This window comes from Lissotriton helveticus, chromosome 10 (genome assembly GCF_964261635.1).
Source record: "Lissotriton helveticus chromosome 10, aLisHel1.1, whole genome shotgun sequence".
NCBI lineage: Eukaryota > Metazoa > Chordata > Amphibia > Caudata > Salamandridae > Lissotriton > Lissotriton helveticus.
The window spans coordinates 974,577,757-974,594,009 of NC_136071.1; the positions used below are offsets into that span (position 1 = coordinate 974,577,757).

General features: G+C 43.6%; 1 protein-coding gene across 1 annotated transcript in view; it reads right to left on the bottom strand.

Annotated features, from left to right (window-relative positions):
* The window catches only part of LOC144784694 (protein lifeguard 1-like), a 306,155-nt gene that overhangs the window by 107,577 nt on the left and 182,325 nt on the right, over window positions 1-16,253 (bottom strand). The window contains exons 5-7 of the mRNA XM_078663646.1: window positions 13,336-13,426; window positions 2,778-2,815; window positions 2,606-2,693 (exon numbers count right to left, since the gene is read on the bottom strand). Of these exons, the coding sequence (XP_078519772.1) occupies window positions 2,606-2,693; window positions 2,778-2,815; window positions 13,336-13,426 (217 nt within the window). The remainder of the gene's footprint in view (window positions 1-2,605; window positions 2,694-2,777; window positions 2,816-13,335; window positions 13,427-16,253) is intronic.

Consider the following 16,253-nt stretch of genomic DNA (forward strand, 5'->3'; position numbering starts at 1 on the left):
TTCTTCCTATTTTGCTTATTTGGGTACATGATTAGATTGGCTTTTGTTCAGACTCACTGCTAATTGTTGTTGGTGTCAGAAACAACAGTAGCCATTTCTCGAGTCTTTGATAATGAATTAGCATGCATGTTTAGCAGAAAAGGACTAACATTGTAGTCACCAGTTGTTTACAGCGGAATCCCAGATTGTGTTTAGTCACAAAAAATGGTATAAGACGTCTTTCAGGGCATTCTACAGATGCCAATGGCTTAGCTGAGAGTGTCTGAGGAGAGTCTGGGGTATCTGATAATTTCAGAAAGAGAATTGCCATAGGTAAGTAACTTTTTCTTCAGATGGATACTTCTAATTGCAGAATCCTCACCTTTAGGATAGATACCACTTCAGCATATCTCAAAGGTGGAAGTCTGAGGAGTGGACTCAGATCATAAAGTCTTGCAGGAGCAAGCAGGTAAATCCCCCTCGAACTGCACTTGTCAAAGCAGTAGTGCTTTGTGGACATGTGTACTGACGTCCATGTCACAGCCTAGCAGATGACCAGAACCAGCATCCCTCTGCCAATGCCGTCATATTGGCACTGGCCACTTAGTAGAAAAAGTCCTTAGTCCTTCAAGAGGTTTTGTCTTAGCCTGAGTGTAGAACAGTTTATTGCAAAGGACAATTCATCTCAAGAGAGTCTCCTTTTGCAAACCTACAAAGTGCTGATCGTCTACGAGATAGTTTATTGCGTGCAGTCAATTTAGAAATTCCGACCCTCTTAAGAATTAAGCGGATGGAGCTTTTCTTCCTCTTTCAAGGACTGTGGCGGAGCGAGAGATGATAGAAGAGTGACTGATCTGGAAGAGCAATACTACCCTAGGCAGGAAAGCAGTCTGAGTGGTGTATGGCGAATCTATTGAGAGTGGCTGTGGTTCGCTCACACAGCAAAAAGAGGCCACCCCGATAACAACATTTTAAGTGCCCGAAGTCGGACAAGGCAAAAGTGCAACTGACTTGAATAAGTGCACATATGGAACGTGAGCACCAGATTTACATTCTAATGTGGCATGACAAATGGTTTTGGGGCAATGAGTCAGGTCCCTCAGAACGCACGTACCAACAGGTGTTTTAAACAAAGAAGATTAATTGGGCATACAAAAAGACCGAAAGAGCTAATAAGTATCCTTAAATTAAGGCCACTACCAGGCCTTGCTGGGCCAATGAAAATAACGAACTGTGACACATGAGATTTTGGTCGGCTGACAATCAAGATTATGAATCTCATACCAGGCTCCTAACTTTTTCCAGCCTCAGCATAAATGGATTTCGAGAAGGGACGTCTGCCTGTGAACACAACGTCTATCACCTCAAGCAGTAAGTCAAAAGAAATCAGCTGCTGCTGTTCAATGACTACACATGGATGAGTAGATTGCAGACATTCAGGGGAAGGGCCGTATCCTTTGTCGCTGAGATAGGAGGGCCTTCCAAAGTGGTACTTCTATCAGAAGGCAAATGGTCAGGCTCATGTGCTCTGGGTACAGCACTCTCTAGGCCCAGTCCAAGGATACTAAGATGACATGCCCCCAGCCTAATATAAAATTCCTCAGAACTTGAGGCAAGAAAGGCAGCAGCAGGAACATGGACTGGAGACAACTGTCCCATTGCTGGCAGAATGCGTCCTGTAAAGACCTCTGTAGAAACAACTCCAGGGCTCACATAGATTTAGCAAGGCCACGGCCCACTGACCGAAGAAGCTCTGTGCCACCTCGGGATGGATATTCCACCCTTGACCCAACAGCTGAAGTCTGCTCAGCTCATATTCTCTGGTGTTCAGGGGCCCCAGTAGATGGTTTGGTTCCAGTGGCACAGTGTGCACAGGATCCATGTCTGGGCATACCTGTGCTACTAAGGACAGTATTCGCTCCAGATTCCAATTCCTAGTGGCTTGGGATTCGTTCCCCCATTGACAAAAACACCTGCCACCAAATCCTTCCCTCAGCAGCAAGGGAGCACTGCACACTCAGCACAACAGTTCCAACCTGCACAGCCCATCTACACCATCCCGATCCACTGCTCCAGCACTCAACCCACCAAAGATTCCTAGCTCAGAAAGACTACCTGACTGCCCCCAGTAAGCAACCCACCATGGACTCCCTGCTCAGATTATCAACCAGTTTAGAGCAGATGGTAAATCTGAGCAGAAACATACTTGTGGGTAATTTACAGTAAAGAAGCCAGTAATCCATGGTCCCCAGTTTTCTTCCCATTCCAGTTCTAAACTCCAGGCAACTCATAATGAGACACTTAATGGATTCTGGATATCAGAATTAAACAGTGGATTAATAGTTGATGGTTTGATACGTATTGCTTATTATCATACTATAATAAATTGCTCATTTGCCAATTACACACTACATGGGTACCAGTTATATGAGCTGAATGCAGTACCAATGAGCTACATGTGCACATTTTCACTAATGAAATAACCATCATATTTATAGAGAATTCAATTTAATAACTTTGCAAAATTCAGTTTTATCATATAGTTAGTAAAAGGAATCAGCAATGGTGTTATACACATTTGCATACTGCTGTGATATAAATTTCACAATCAAGAAACAGTACTTACCTTTGTCTGAAAGGCAAACAGTGACAGGCCTAAAGTGACAAAAGCTGTTGCTCCAACTGCCCACATCACTGCATCGGCTTCAAAGAGACTAGAAGCAAAGTTAAACAGTTATTAGTAAAGAGATTGTGAATAACTGAAAGATTTTCAGAGTCACAGATACACAGTGACTTACGCTGATACAGCTCCAAGCATTAAACCTTCAAAGATTGTCTAAGATAAAAAAAGAGAAATCTGTCATGAGTCAGATGAACATAAATTTTCTTTCAATATAAAGTTTATTTGTGAAAGCCATTAGGTGTTGGAATTTCTTAATTATTATTTATTGGTGTCCATACCATTAATTGCATAAGATATTATAATTTAACTAGCCAGAGAAATTAACTAACCTTCAGTTCTAGGAACACTGTTGTACCGCAGCTGAGAATACAAGTTACCAGCCTTCATCCCTGGAACACAGAGACCTGCCTGACCCTTCCTCCCTGACCTTAAAATCCTCCTTGAACCCCAAAGGCAAAGTCAGACTTAGGTCCTTGATGGGGATCTCTCTGACTATAGTACATCACTGGTGTAGCTCTGTGGGCTGAGTTAAATGCCAAGCAGGGTACCATGTTTCTTTGACCCTGCTCAGCATTCTTTTATGCTTTTCAGAAACAATCTCTTGAAGTTGAAAAACAAAAAATCAATGACCATGAATTCCAGTGTCAAGACTATTGTGTGTTTTCATTGACCAGGACTGCCGAGTCTTGCCATTCAGACTGCTTTGGTTCCTCAGTCTCTACTTTTGATTTGTGGAACCAAATGGACGATGGGAGAAATGCACCATTGTCCAAATAAACTGAAGTATTTTATTTTATGATTTAATTTTTAGGTATGCGAAATCAGGTTCCCAGAATTTAGCAAATTAACAGTTCAGGCATTTCTAAAATGTAACCTCCATACCCGCAACAGAATATTTCTAAAAAAAAACGACTGAGCAGATTTACACCACACCAAGCATAAGCACTTCACTGAATAAAGTTTTAGTTTCATACCAAGGTTGTTCTAATTCTGTTCCATTACATTTTTTTTTATAGAGTGGCGAGCAAAGATTCCAATGGGAGTTAATATGGGAAAGGCTAGTTTTTTTACCACTGCCATAAAGGGTTCCCTCCTAGAAGAATGTGCTTGAAACTCAAAATATCAAGAATAAGCTAAATATGGGCAGTGTCTGCCGATTCGTATAACTCTGCCAAAATTATTAGAAAAACGATTACTTTTTAAACTCCCTTTAGCTTTGCCCCTTTGTTGATCAGCAAGAGATTCCTCAACTAGGCAGAGAGAGGTGTGGCGCCGCGGCCAGGGCGACTGACGCTGGAATCTGGGGATCAGGGTTCGATCCCCGGCTCCGGCGGCAGGTCAGCCCAGCACCATGCGACTTTGGGCAATAGCTTGCTTAATCTTCCCGACGGCCCCCAAGCGCCTAGAGACCCTAACGGGTGATTGTGCGCTTTACAAATGTGGATTATTATTATTATTAAAGAGCATCAACATTGTTAGCACATGAAAACGTTTTTAGACCCCTTTTAACTTCTCTCCCTCTTGAGGTATCTGCTTGAGACTTGCCACACCAAAAGAAGACAAATCATGCTACAAGTCTGCCAACGTTCATGTTGATTTGTCAAACGATGTTACCGTTATTAACAAATTGACACTTTATTGACCCCATCTTTTAAACGTGCACTCAACTGATAATTCTGCACAAATTTAACAAATTAAAAAATAATGAGTCAAAAAGGCCTTTACAGATTTACACGAAACCAAGCCAAGGCACTTACTTGAGTAAAGTTCTACTTTCATGCCAAGTTAGGTGTAATTCCGTTCAGCGCTGTATTGAAAAGCAAAGAATATGATGTAAAGTAAAATGAGAAATGCCTTTTAAGGGATCTCCCTTTTTTTGTCTTCCGCTTGATGGATCTGCATGAAACTTCCCATGAATAAAACAAAGTGGATGAACTTTTATTTTGTGCCGTTTTGTATGGATTCAAACAGCGCCACAGTAAATAGCATAACGAAAAATCTCTTTTCAACAGAAGTGTGTATGTATATGGGATATATGGACCTAAATTCAAATATCATTGGCGATTTAAGTAATTCAGATGATGAAAAACACGCTCCATGACTTCGCTTTTTTTAAAAAGAAGTTTTATAAAGCACCAGCTAGACCCATGGGTATCAGAGCGCTTTACAACATGACTGAAATAGAGTGGTGAAAAACATGGTATAAGGATACATGGGGAAGTATGCATAACAATAAACATTTTAGGAACGAATACATTAGAGGGGTGAGTCAAGTGATAGCTTAGGTAGGTGAAACAATCAAAAAGACCACCCCTCTCTGATGGTCTAGATGGTAAGGAGTCTCAACTGGGTATCGGAGCCTGGTTCAGTTGGCTTTGTCGGTAAAGTATTTGTTGAGGAGATGGAGTTTCAAGTACCTTTTGAAGCAGGAGAAATAGGGTTGCATCTGATTAATCCGGAGTGCGTTCTACAACCTGGGTACATTACCCGAAAAAGCTTGGGACTGGGTGGGTTTTCTTTTTCAATTTCGGGGGGATGAGTAGAAGTGAGTTAAAGCTTCTCAGGGTTCTGGCTCTTCCTGCTTTTAAGAGTTTGCTGTTTAGGTAGTTGTGGAGATGTGTGTGAAGGGATTTGTGTGTGATGCATGCAGACTTGTAAATACATCTACCTTCATTAGGAGGCCAGTTAAGGGATTTAAGGGCTGGTGTGATGTGTTCAAACCATTTACCCTCTGTTACGAGTCGGGCTGCCATGTTGAGGACTGACCTTAGTGGGGCTAGGTGGGATTTAGGCGTCCCTGTTAGGATGGCGTTCCCATAATCCAGTTTAGAGAGGACTAGGTATTACACTATTGTCTTGAAATCATCCTGGGGGATGTAAGGTTTGATTTTCTTGGGGTCTTTTAGGGATTACAGTGCACCTTTGGTGGAGTATATGATGTGGTCCTTCATTGACAAGTTCTTGTCCAGGGTAATGCCTAGTGACTTTACCGATTCGGAGAGGATGAGGGCCCAGTTTAGGGCATCGAGGTTCTTTTTTTGGGGGGGTAATCATTTTTATTGATTTTCCGCAACAAAAGATTGTTAGCTTCTGCTTTACAACAATTTACTTTTTGTTATATTGGTAATAAAAGAACTGCAGCTCGAATGGCTTTGTTGCGATGCCCGGAGAACTCCCGCCACCATTAAGGATGGACCATCGTGTAGTCTGTAATTTTATACATGTACATATTAGAGTGCATTCACCAACAAACTCATATACAAAATTGCTGCTCAGCAAACGGTCTCTCATGTAAACTCAATACAAGTCCGTCACGGATTCACAGGTAGGCATCAATATAAAACAATTTATAAAAAAAGAAAAACTGTGAGTCAAACTCTACATATGGGCACAAGACATAGTGTCTCAGTCAGTATAACGTGTCAGTGGGTGTCACATATGTGGACAGTCGCGCGCAATGCACCACCCAACTTCGGTGCATCAATGGGGGGAAGGGCATCGAAGTTCTTGAGCAAATCTTGGATTGGTAGGTGGTTATTTTTCAGAGAGAACAATATTAGTCCAGTTTTGTCCATGTTCAGTTTTAAGTGGTTCGAGCAAAACCAGGATTGCATCTTGGTTAGTGTATCAATGAGGTGTCGGATGTCACTGGAAGATTTGATTTTGTAGTAGAGTTGAGTGTCATCTCCATATAGGTGATATTTAACTCCAGCTTGCTTTAGTATGCTTGTGAGTGGTTCCATGAAGAGATTGAAGATGATCGGGCAGAGGATCAAGTCTTGGGGGACACTAAGCATGATTTGTGTAGGCTTAGAGAGGCAGGAGGTGATTTTAATTTGTTGCGATCTATGGTGAAGGTAGGAAGTAAACCATTTTAGTACTGTACCGTTAATGCCAGAGCGTCTTATTAGGGTCTTAAGTAACGCTGTATGGTATATTGTGTCGAACGCAGCAGATAGGCCAAAAAGGATGAGAAGACATTCTATACCTTCATCTAAGGATCTGTGGATATCATCAGAGATATTGAGCATGGCTGTTTCAGTGCTACAGCCCTTTCTGAAACCCGATTAAAACTTGAAAGTGATCAAAGAGGTTGAAATGGTCAATATGTTTGTTGAGTTGTTGGAGAACGCATTTCTCTAGGGTTTAAAGAAAGGGAGATTAGAGATAGGCCTGAGGTTGTTGAGATGGTTAGGGTCAGCTCCTGTTTTTTTTTTAGAATAGGTGGAATTTGTCCTAGTTAGAGGGAGTCTGCTACACAGCCTGAAGTGAGAGAGGAGTTAATGATTTTTGTCCAGAAGGGGGCGATAATGTTGTTAAGATTTTGTACTATTGTGGAAGGGAGAGGGTCAGTGGTGTGGAAAGTGGGCTTCAGGCTCGCAATTATATTGAAGACTTCTTTTTGGGACACGGTTTTGAATTCCGGCCAGTTGGACAAATTTTTCGTATGGTTTGGTACCAGGTTATCCTTGGTAGGAATCAGTTCTGTTTGGTCAGAGGCACGCATAGTGGGACAGGCTGGGAGAGGAGGTAGGTTGGGGCTTTGGAAGAAGGATTGATCAATTTTTGTGACCTTATCTGTGAGGAAACTGGCAATTTCTTCACAGCATTCATTGGTGGCTATTACGTCCTGCAAAGGTGCGCTGTTAGTTTGTCCTTTAACACTGTTGAAGAGTTACCTGGGTCTATTCTTAGCCTGGTCTAGCCAGCTGTGAAAGAAAGATGCCTTTTCTCTGAAGATGTGCTTTTTATAAGACATCCAAGTAGCTCTAAGTAGGTGTATAGTCGAAGGGTTTTGTCTCCATGACCTTTCTGCCTGCCTGAGTAGCCGCCCTTCATCATTGAAATCCATGTTGAACCAAGAATTTGATTTGGAGGATCTTGGTTGTTGGAGTTTGGGTGGAGCAACTTGATCTAATAGTTTAGTCATTGTTGTGTTAAAATGTGCTGTGAGGTCATCGGTTGTGTGAGTAGGGGGATGAAGCTGTAGTTGGGCATGAATCTTGGATTCTAGTTCCGTGATTGGGACTTTTTTGATGTTCCTGGTCCTGTGTTTAGGTTTGGCAGACCGTGTTGGTTGGTCTCTATCATGTGAATCAATAATAAATACCAGCTCATTTTTGGTGATGATCCCATCTAGAGTGGCTCTTTGATGCAAGTTGGTTCATTGCAAAGTTGTTTAAGGTCATTGATTTTGAGCAGGTTGATTAGGTTCTGGACTGTGGTGTCATATCGGTTATTCCAGTGGCTATTGAGGTCCCCCAGGAAGAAGTCTTTTGTATCAGTTAGTGAGAATTGTGTAATTAGGTTGGTTAGTTCTTCGGCGAAGTGAGGACGCTCACCTGGTGCGTGGTGGATGGTGTGGAATTTGATGGGCAAGGAGCCTTTGACTGTAATTTCAACACCAAGGTACTCTGCATTTCATAATGTGGCAAGTTGTATTCCTTCTTTGTGAATGATAGCTAGTCCGCCACCTGTTCTAATCGATCTGTCCTCTCTGATGATGTTGTAGCCTGGAGGGGTGAGAATGTCTAGAATGGGGGAAGAGTGGTTATTGAGCCAGGATTCAGTGAGGAAGGCTATATCAATTTTTTCACTGAGTATAACTTCAGCAATATCTGTGGCATGAAGTACTGCTGATCTACAGTTGAGCAGCATGCATGAGAAAGGACAGGAATACTTATTGCTGGAATTTACTGTATGAATAGTAGTGTATTGAGCTGGATGTCTAGGAGAATAGAATATTCTGGGGATTCTGCTTGTGCCAAGTGTTACAGGGATTGAGGAGGGAATCGTAATCTGGCTGATATCATCGGCTTCGAAATCGAGATGGGATGGAGCGCACGGAGGGGACATTGGGCTTGGTCCTCCAAAGGGAGCCATGTGGTGCCTTGTAAGGCCACAGGGTTGTCAGTGTGTGTGGGGTGGAGGCAGCTACTCATGTATGACCTGGGTGGCTTCGACAGGCAAGAATGGTCTTGTCTTAGATGGATGATGTCGGCGCTAGAGAGTTGATTTTCTCCTCCATTCGGATCAGTCATTGTATAAGTGAGTCGGTTGTGCTTCTAGCCTTCTGTGGGAGTATTGTATGTCTAGGGTCAGTGTCAGGAGAGTGTACTTTGGGTATTGAGTGGAGATTGATTGCACGGTTGAAGTCAGATCATTGATGCGTCCAGATGTGGGATTGAGAGGGGGCATTGGGGGTCTTGGGTCAGAGTCAGGCACGTTCGCAGTGCTCAGAGGAAGGTCAGTGTCCTTGGGGCTAGCAGTGACCTTAGTAGTGATGAGTGTTAGGGCATGTGGAAGGAGGAGAGTATTGGGGTTGGAGATAGTTTGAGCACGCAGAGTCGGGTCTAATGTGGTGTGGAGGGGAGTGCCTAAAGCAAGTTCACTAGTGACCAACTATGGTTGGTGTCCGATCTGCCTATCACAAGATAAGCTTTGGGGGTTTATTAACAGAGTATTTTTTGGCCGGGTGGGGGTTATTACAGTCATTAGGGTGGATGTTTGTCGGGGGAGTGAGGTAATGGGGGAATTGGGAATGTAATGAGTAAAGGTGGATGTTTCTGTGCTGGAGAGTGAGTCTGCCCGGAAGGGGGAAAGAGTCGGTTCTGGGTTTTTTGCCAGGGGCAGGGAGGTATGGGAGAGTAGGTTAGGTGCTTTTGTTGAGCTAATGCGGAGAGTAATGTAGGGAAGTGCCAGTCAAAGGTGGTGAGGTGAGGGTCAGTGGCCTGATAAGAATTATTTCAGTTCTGAAGATGGAGATGGGGAATTCCCCTCTAAAGGTGGGAGAGACGAATGTGGACATTTTTTAACTATAGGGTATTTTGGTTGACTTAGTGACTTGCAGGTGTAGAAGGAAAATGTTTTTCCATTTTGTGGGGCGTTTAGTGTAGAAGACAAAGTCGGTTTTCTTATTGCCGTCTTTTGTGCTGTGGTAGTTGTCGGCTATAAGTGTTTCTGTGTGCTGTTCGAAAGTTCTGTGTTTGAAGTTTTTTTTAGCATCATTGGACCTATTTTCCATGTAAATTATGGTCCATGAGTTGGGTACGTAGAGCACAAGAGCCACATTGCTGGATGGATTAAGTGGAAACATAGTTGACGATTGCTTGGGAGGTTAAGTTACAGCTGTAATGCTCCGTAGGGGGGTGTGTAATTTATCGCATACTGACAGGGAGTTGCGATCTCCCTTTAAATGTTTGAGGAACTAGCTAATCCAGGATGGTCGCAAAATTGTATGCCCAGGGGGAGCTTAAGGTATAAAAGTTGGGTATTTGCAATATGGCCGCCTCAGGTGAGAAACATTGTCTTGTTAGTATGTGAGTCTAGTCCTCTTTCAGTTGTTGGGGGAGCAAAGTAAATACCACCACTCCAAGATGGCCCCCTTTAGGAGCTCTTTCGGACAGTAGTCCTCTTTCTACCTCCTTTAGTTATGCTTGAGTCATTTAGCAGGACAGGGTGTAGTGCTGGGTAGAGAGAAAGACAACAAGATGACCATAAAAAAATAAAATAAAAACTCTCACCTTCATAACCCAGAGCATAAAGGTTGACCCACCAAAGCACAGAGAGCTCTAGAAATATTTATTTGTATTTATTATGCATCTTGTAATGTGCAAACTAAAACCCGCAGGTGTCAAGGCGCCTAACAAAAAGATCAGAAAGCGAGCACTCATACGCTTACTCATATGCTTGGACAAAAAGGCGTGTTTTAAGGGCAGCTCTGAAGGTTTGAAGGGAGGGGAGGGACCTGAGCTCTAATGGAAGGTCGTTCCACCATTTAGGAGCCAAGAGGGAAAAAGCCCTACCACCCCATCTGGCTTTCCGAATGCGAGGGATGTGGAGAAGAAAATGATTGGAGGAGCGGAGGTTCCTGCCTGGGTTGTAATAGGTCAAGATGGATCCAATGCCTGTGAGGCTACTTTTTGCCAAGGCCTTATAGACCATACACATGGACTTAAAGACAATCCGCTCCTTTATCGGAAGCCAGTGAAGCTGCTTCCTGGCCAACGTGGCCGAAGAGCGTCGGGGAAGATCAAGGACAAATCTGGCTGCCGCATTCTGGACTACTTGCAAGCGCTGCATCTGACTCTTATTCAGTCCAGCATACAGCGCATTGCAGTAGTCCAGACGAGACCCCAAAAGGGCGACAGCAAGTTGCCTTCTTGCCTGCAGGGAAAGATAATTCCTAATTTTCCTGAGAACATGGATTATACCCCAACAGGTAGATACCGTCCTGTTGACCTGTTGGCGCATGTCAAGAGTATAGCACTCCAACCTTAGCAGCAAGATCGGGAGGTAATATCCCTACAGGGATAGGGAGCAAACCTAATATCATCACTCCAAGATGGCTGGTCCCCTTTAGTGTGAGCTTCTTTCTACCTCCTTTAATTAGGCTTCAGCCATTTTGCGGGAACTGGGTGTAGTGCAGGCCAGAGAGAAAAGCATCAAAATGGCACCTTGGAAGAGGGAAAGGGAGGCCAATTGCTTTCATTTGCACAAGCCTATTTACTATGTTCACTATGCTGTATTTTTACCTCATCTTGATTTGTGTGTAGTGAATAGGCAACAGTGACAGACATTTACATTTTAGAATATAATTTTAGTCTCTCACCATAGAAATAGAACCTGATTGCCTGATGCATCCAAATCAAATCTTCAAATGCCACAGGAGGAATGTAATAGACCAAGAGGACAAGCAATGTTGCACACACAACTGAAGAGAGGAGCAACTATTAAAAAAGCTCAAAAGTATTACTATTCCACTTGATTCTTTTCTGTGCCCACCAAGGACACACAGCATTTTGCTCTGAAAAGGTGTCTCTATTCTTTCCCAGCATTTCAGCGATGTCCTACCGAACCACTTTGAAATAGAAGCTCAGGACATTTTCAACTACATTGCAGCAAATATACATAAGCTGGACTTTCCTCTTGTTTCTCCGCTTCCTCATTGTTTATAATTTTAAGGGCGATTCTCAAGGCTTTGCTTCTGCACTGCAATATGGAATTCCATCATCTTGTCATGCCTGGTCAAACAACAATGAACCCTGTGCAGAGGCTCTATTTAAGGAAAATGTATACTCCACTTCAGACACCCCTTGTGTTAGACCACAGACTATTTAACATAACCAAGTTGCATATGTCCACTAAGAAGTTATCCCATTACACTTAATTGATCCCTATGCTCAGAGTTTTCATTGTTTTCAGAGTTTTTGAAAATGTGCAGTTATATTGCTCTCTTCACTTAGTCCCTGCCCCGGAAATCCTCCTTATTTGCATAATGACCTCCAAGATCCATATTATGAGTTAGTTGATAAATTCCATGTGCTCGTTTTAAGTTTTGCAAAAAAACAAATCACACCTCAATAAATGATGGCAGTTCATAACCTGCTGATATTTATTCGGGGCAAAATGTCTGGCAAAATACCAGAACATGCGTATTTTAGTGCAGTAAGCACCAAAATTAACTTGTTATGCTCCATTTTAGGGGCCATGGAACAACTCGTTATGCGGGTCTAAATATCCTACATAAAGTCACAGTTCAAAGAGCTTGACCATATCAAGTCACAGAGCATGAGCAGCTATCGACAACCCACTTAAGACTTATTCCAAAGTGATACTTCAAGGCAAATAACCGACCGCCATATAAAGGCAGACGGAATGGACTTTGGGGGCCTCTAGCAGGGCCACTGTCACCCGTGGGCCTCTGCTATGGGCCCAGGGGGGCACATGTGATGCTCCCCTAAACATCCATGCCCCGTGTGACAGGCACCACATGGTGCCTGGCACAGGGTGCACAGATGTTTGAAAACATACCCTTTACTATTGTGGCTTGTGCTGCGGCCGTTTTCCTGCCATCAGCACACGCTGCAATAGTAAAGGCTATGTTTCCGTGCTGGCGGTTGCATTGTAATTCGTCGGGTGGGACCTCTGACTCCTTGACCTGAGGTCCTATTCCTGCTACGATGTCAGACGGTCAAGCACTCGTCCGACTGGCATCGTAACGAGGGCTTCTATGTATTGTTGAACACTGAAACATGTTTGTGTTGAAATATTTTATTTTATTTGGATGAAAAGAAACACAGTTTCAAAGCAACAGCGATAAATAAATGCCAAAAGTTGATGCATAGATGTAAAAAGTTAAAAAGAATTACATGACAAACAGTACCTGAACTAGGATGATAATGGTAGAAAAGTATCATCTAAAGATGACCATGTACATATCATGACAAAGAGCAAGTGTTTCGAAATCATCAAATAGTAAATACTTAATAGCAGAACATGCATTGTATGACTTTATAACAAATTATGTTTTAATATGGTGACTCTACTAAATTTGCCAAGTGGCAAGTGTGCTGTATAGACATGAAATTGGTTTTAATTAAGTTTGTATTTCTAACAGAATAAATAGTTAGAAGTACACTGATTCATGTTTTAGCTACCGTGAATAAATTACAGATTTTAATAAGGGAGTTGGTATGCAAATTCTTTGTGAATGCATAATACAGGGCTTCCGAAATGTGCAGCTGCTCATTAAAATAGATGTACACTCAAAACCTATTTCATAAGCTTCTTCTACCAATTTTGTTTTGACCAGCATTTACATCAATTATAGCAAAATTATAACAAGGAACATTTTTTTTATCGCCGATGACTTTATGAGGGATTATACTCACAAACAATCCAAGCAAAATAAAATTGCCTGGAACTTTTCGGCGTGCATTGTCGCAGCATGCGAGTACGATTATCAAAATAAAAATAACTGGGCTGGAAATTAAACAGAGAAAGTACATTATTGACATGCAACTTGACATCTATCTAAATGTCCACTGTAATAATGAGATGTCAAACATTCCATAAATGCTGATATCATTACACCTTTCAAGATACTTTTAATTATTCCTTTCTTAAATGTACATAATTGGAGCTCACGGGTCCATGTTTAAAACACTCCTAATGTTTTACTGTTTTTATTTGTATTTTGAAGTTGCTGTACATTTTCAGAATTCTTTAAAAACAGAAAATTGAGAAGTTTTTTAATAGAACTCCTCAGTTGATGAATGATTTCTCACATTACACTATTGAAAAAATGATACCAATCTTAGAAGGGACGTTCAATAGTGGTCTTACTGGTATATAAGTTTCCAAGAAAATACTACGCTTTGGCTACTAGCTGAAATGGCAAACCGTTTAGGATTAATACTAACTGTGATTTGTCATGTAGCAGAGGTGTGGAGTTTGATAACATATCTACTTGTCCATGGGACAAGTCGCTTCATAAATGTTATTGTCCTATAAAAAAATACAGTTTTCTCTTTGGTGTCACATAGTGCAGTGACAAATTATGGCAGCTATCGCAATATATAAAAGCTTTGATATTGGCCTTTCTGCTCCGAATAGAGTAGGGTTTGAATTCCAGCAATTTCCATATTTTGCCACCTTTCTACAGATCTACATACTGTGACTGGAGGTAGCGTTAAGCAATAGTTCTAGGGTTGCAATCCCCCTTAGAAATGAAATGAAAATAGGATTTATAAAGCGCAAACAATTACCCGAAGGTGTCTAGGCACTAGCTTGTTGAGCAACTATGCCATGAAGCCTAACTAGATAGATCGGCGGCGGCGAGGACGAGGGAGCCAGCTGTGAGCGAGTGGAGACTGCGGGAGCAGAGGACCTCGGGCTGCCTGCTTTGCGGCCTCTCTTCTCGGCCGGCGCTGTGGGGGCCTGTGGGCCGGCTTGAGACATCGGAGCGGAGCCGGCTTTGAGTACGTGAAGGACGCGGCGAGGCTGCGGAACACCGCGGGAACGCCGCGGGAAGCCGAGCTGGCCCCGTCCCTGAAGGGAGCTCCCAGAGAGAAAACAGGCGGTGAGGGGGGCCTGCTATAAACTGTCGGGCCTACTGCTAGGATCGGGACAGACAGTACTGGGCTTGATATGGGAGGCCTCTGGGCGGCTCTGTTATCGGTTGGAGGTCGGGGCTGAGAGGGCCCTGGGAGGTCCCTGCCGACTGCCTGGCCCAGAGCTTGATTCTCGAAGTGCTGAGGAAAGAGAAGTGTGCCCACACCACGGACGGGGAGCATAACGGATTGAAGATCCTGGGGGGGAGGTATCACCAGCCCAGTAGTGTGCACTGAAGTGCAGCTGGAACACTTGCTGAATGCTGAGACTGGGGTCCGGTACGGGGCCTAGGCCTAGGCAACACTGAGGGGGCTACATATGCTCGCAGCGGCTGCTGCGACTGCTTGGGGCAACAAAGACCGGACGGAGTGAGGGAGACAGCGGGACTCCATTGCCCAGGAGTCCCCGCACTTACTACCAACGAGCTCCTCCCCCTGTTCCGGAAGTCCTATATTGCCGGTTACACCATTAGAGACCGTTCGAGGCCGGCGAAGGCTGGGCCCACTCTCTAACTCCTGTCTCTGTTTGGTAAGTTAAGCACTTGAGTTCTTTTACTGGGGGTACAAATCTTCCGTCTACTAAAGATGGCGCAGGGTCCCACCAAGGACAAGTCGTGCACAAAAAGTGGGGGCATGATGGGAACACTGGACTATTTTTTCACAAAAGCATCAAATGTGCTTGCGCAAGAGATAGCAGTAACAGAACGGCAGCAATCAATCGACGCGCTCGCTCAATTTGGTCAGCTGGGGGATGGACACTTGCCGGCTAATCAAGATGCACAGGGCTCGGCATGTGGTAACTGCTCACCTCCTAGGGCTACCCACACGGTGACAAGCGATCTGACAGACTCCGTAATAGAGACAAGTTCACCAACTGAGCTATCCTACCCGAAAACAAAATCAATGACTGTCCCCCCATTGAGCAGAAAAATTCACTCACCTAAGGCACAAGGAGCCACTAAAAATAAACGGGACACGGGTTATTCAACTAAAGGGTCCCTCACCAAACCAAAGAGAAGAAGGCTGGAGAAGGCTGAGCTACAAGTGTTGGAACCCCGCGAAGAGCCAGCACAAGTGCCACCTGATGTAGAACTTACGGCTATTGACACGCAAAATGTCCAAGCTCCCATTGTGAACAATGACTTTTGGACAAAAGTGGGGGCTCTTTTTTCTGATCTCCTGTCTCCTCTTAAGCACAGACTAGCTGCAATTGAAGCCAACCTATTAATTTTAACTAAAGCTTCCAATGGGTCCGAAGGGGCTATTGTGAAACGACCAAGGGCCATTGACAAACATCCTCGTGTTATCCAAAATGATTCAAGTATTCTGGGTCCTGCCGAACCAGTTGGTACTGCTGGTCCGGCCAGGTCAGCCGTATTTGACCCAAAAGCTCAAGGGTCCGACAGCGCGGCAATGGGTACCATAGGGTGTGCCTCAGACGCATCCACCGTTGGCCAGGGCTTAAATCCAAGACACAAACCGTTACTTCGTAATGATCCCAACACTTTTATTCAGCGCGCTGGCAATCCCAGGCCCATTCAAATCAATTTACCGACCCGAATCTAGCCCCTACGTGGTGGTTCTAGCTGGGGTCCCTGTATTGAACAATGAAAATGAGGAGTCACATACTTCACTTAAGAATAAAGTCACGGATTGGCTTAATAAAAATAGGCCCCTCCCGCCAACTGTGACTAGTG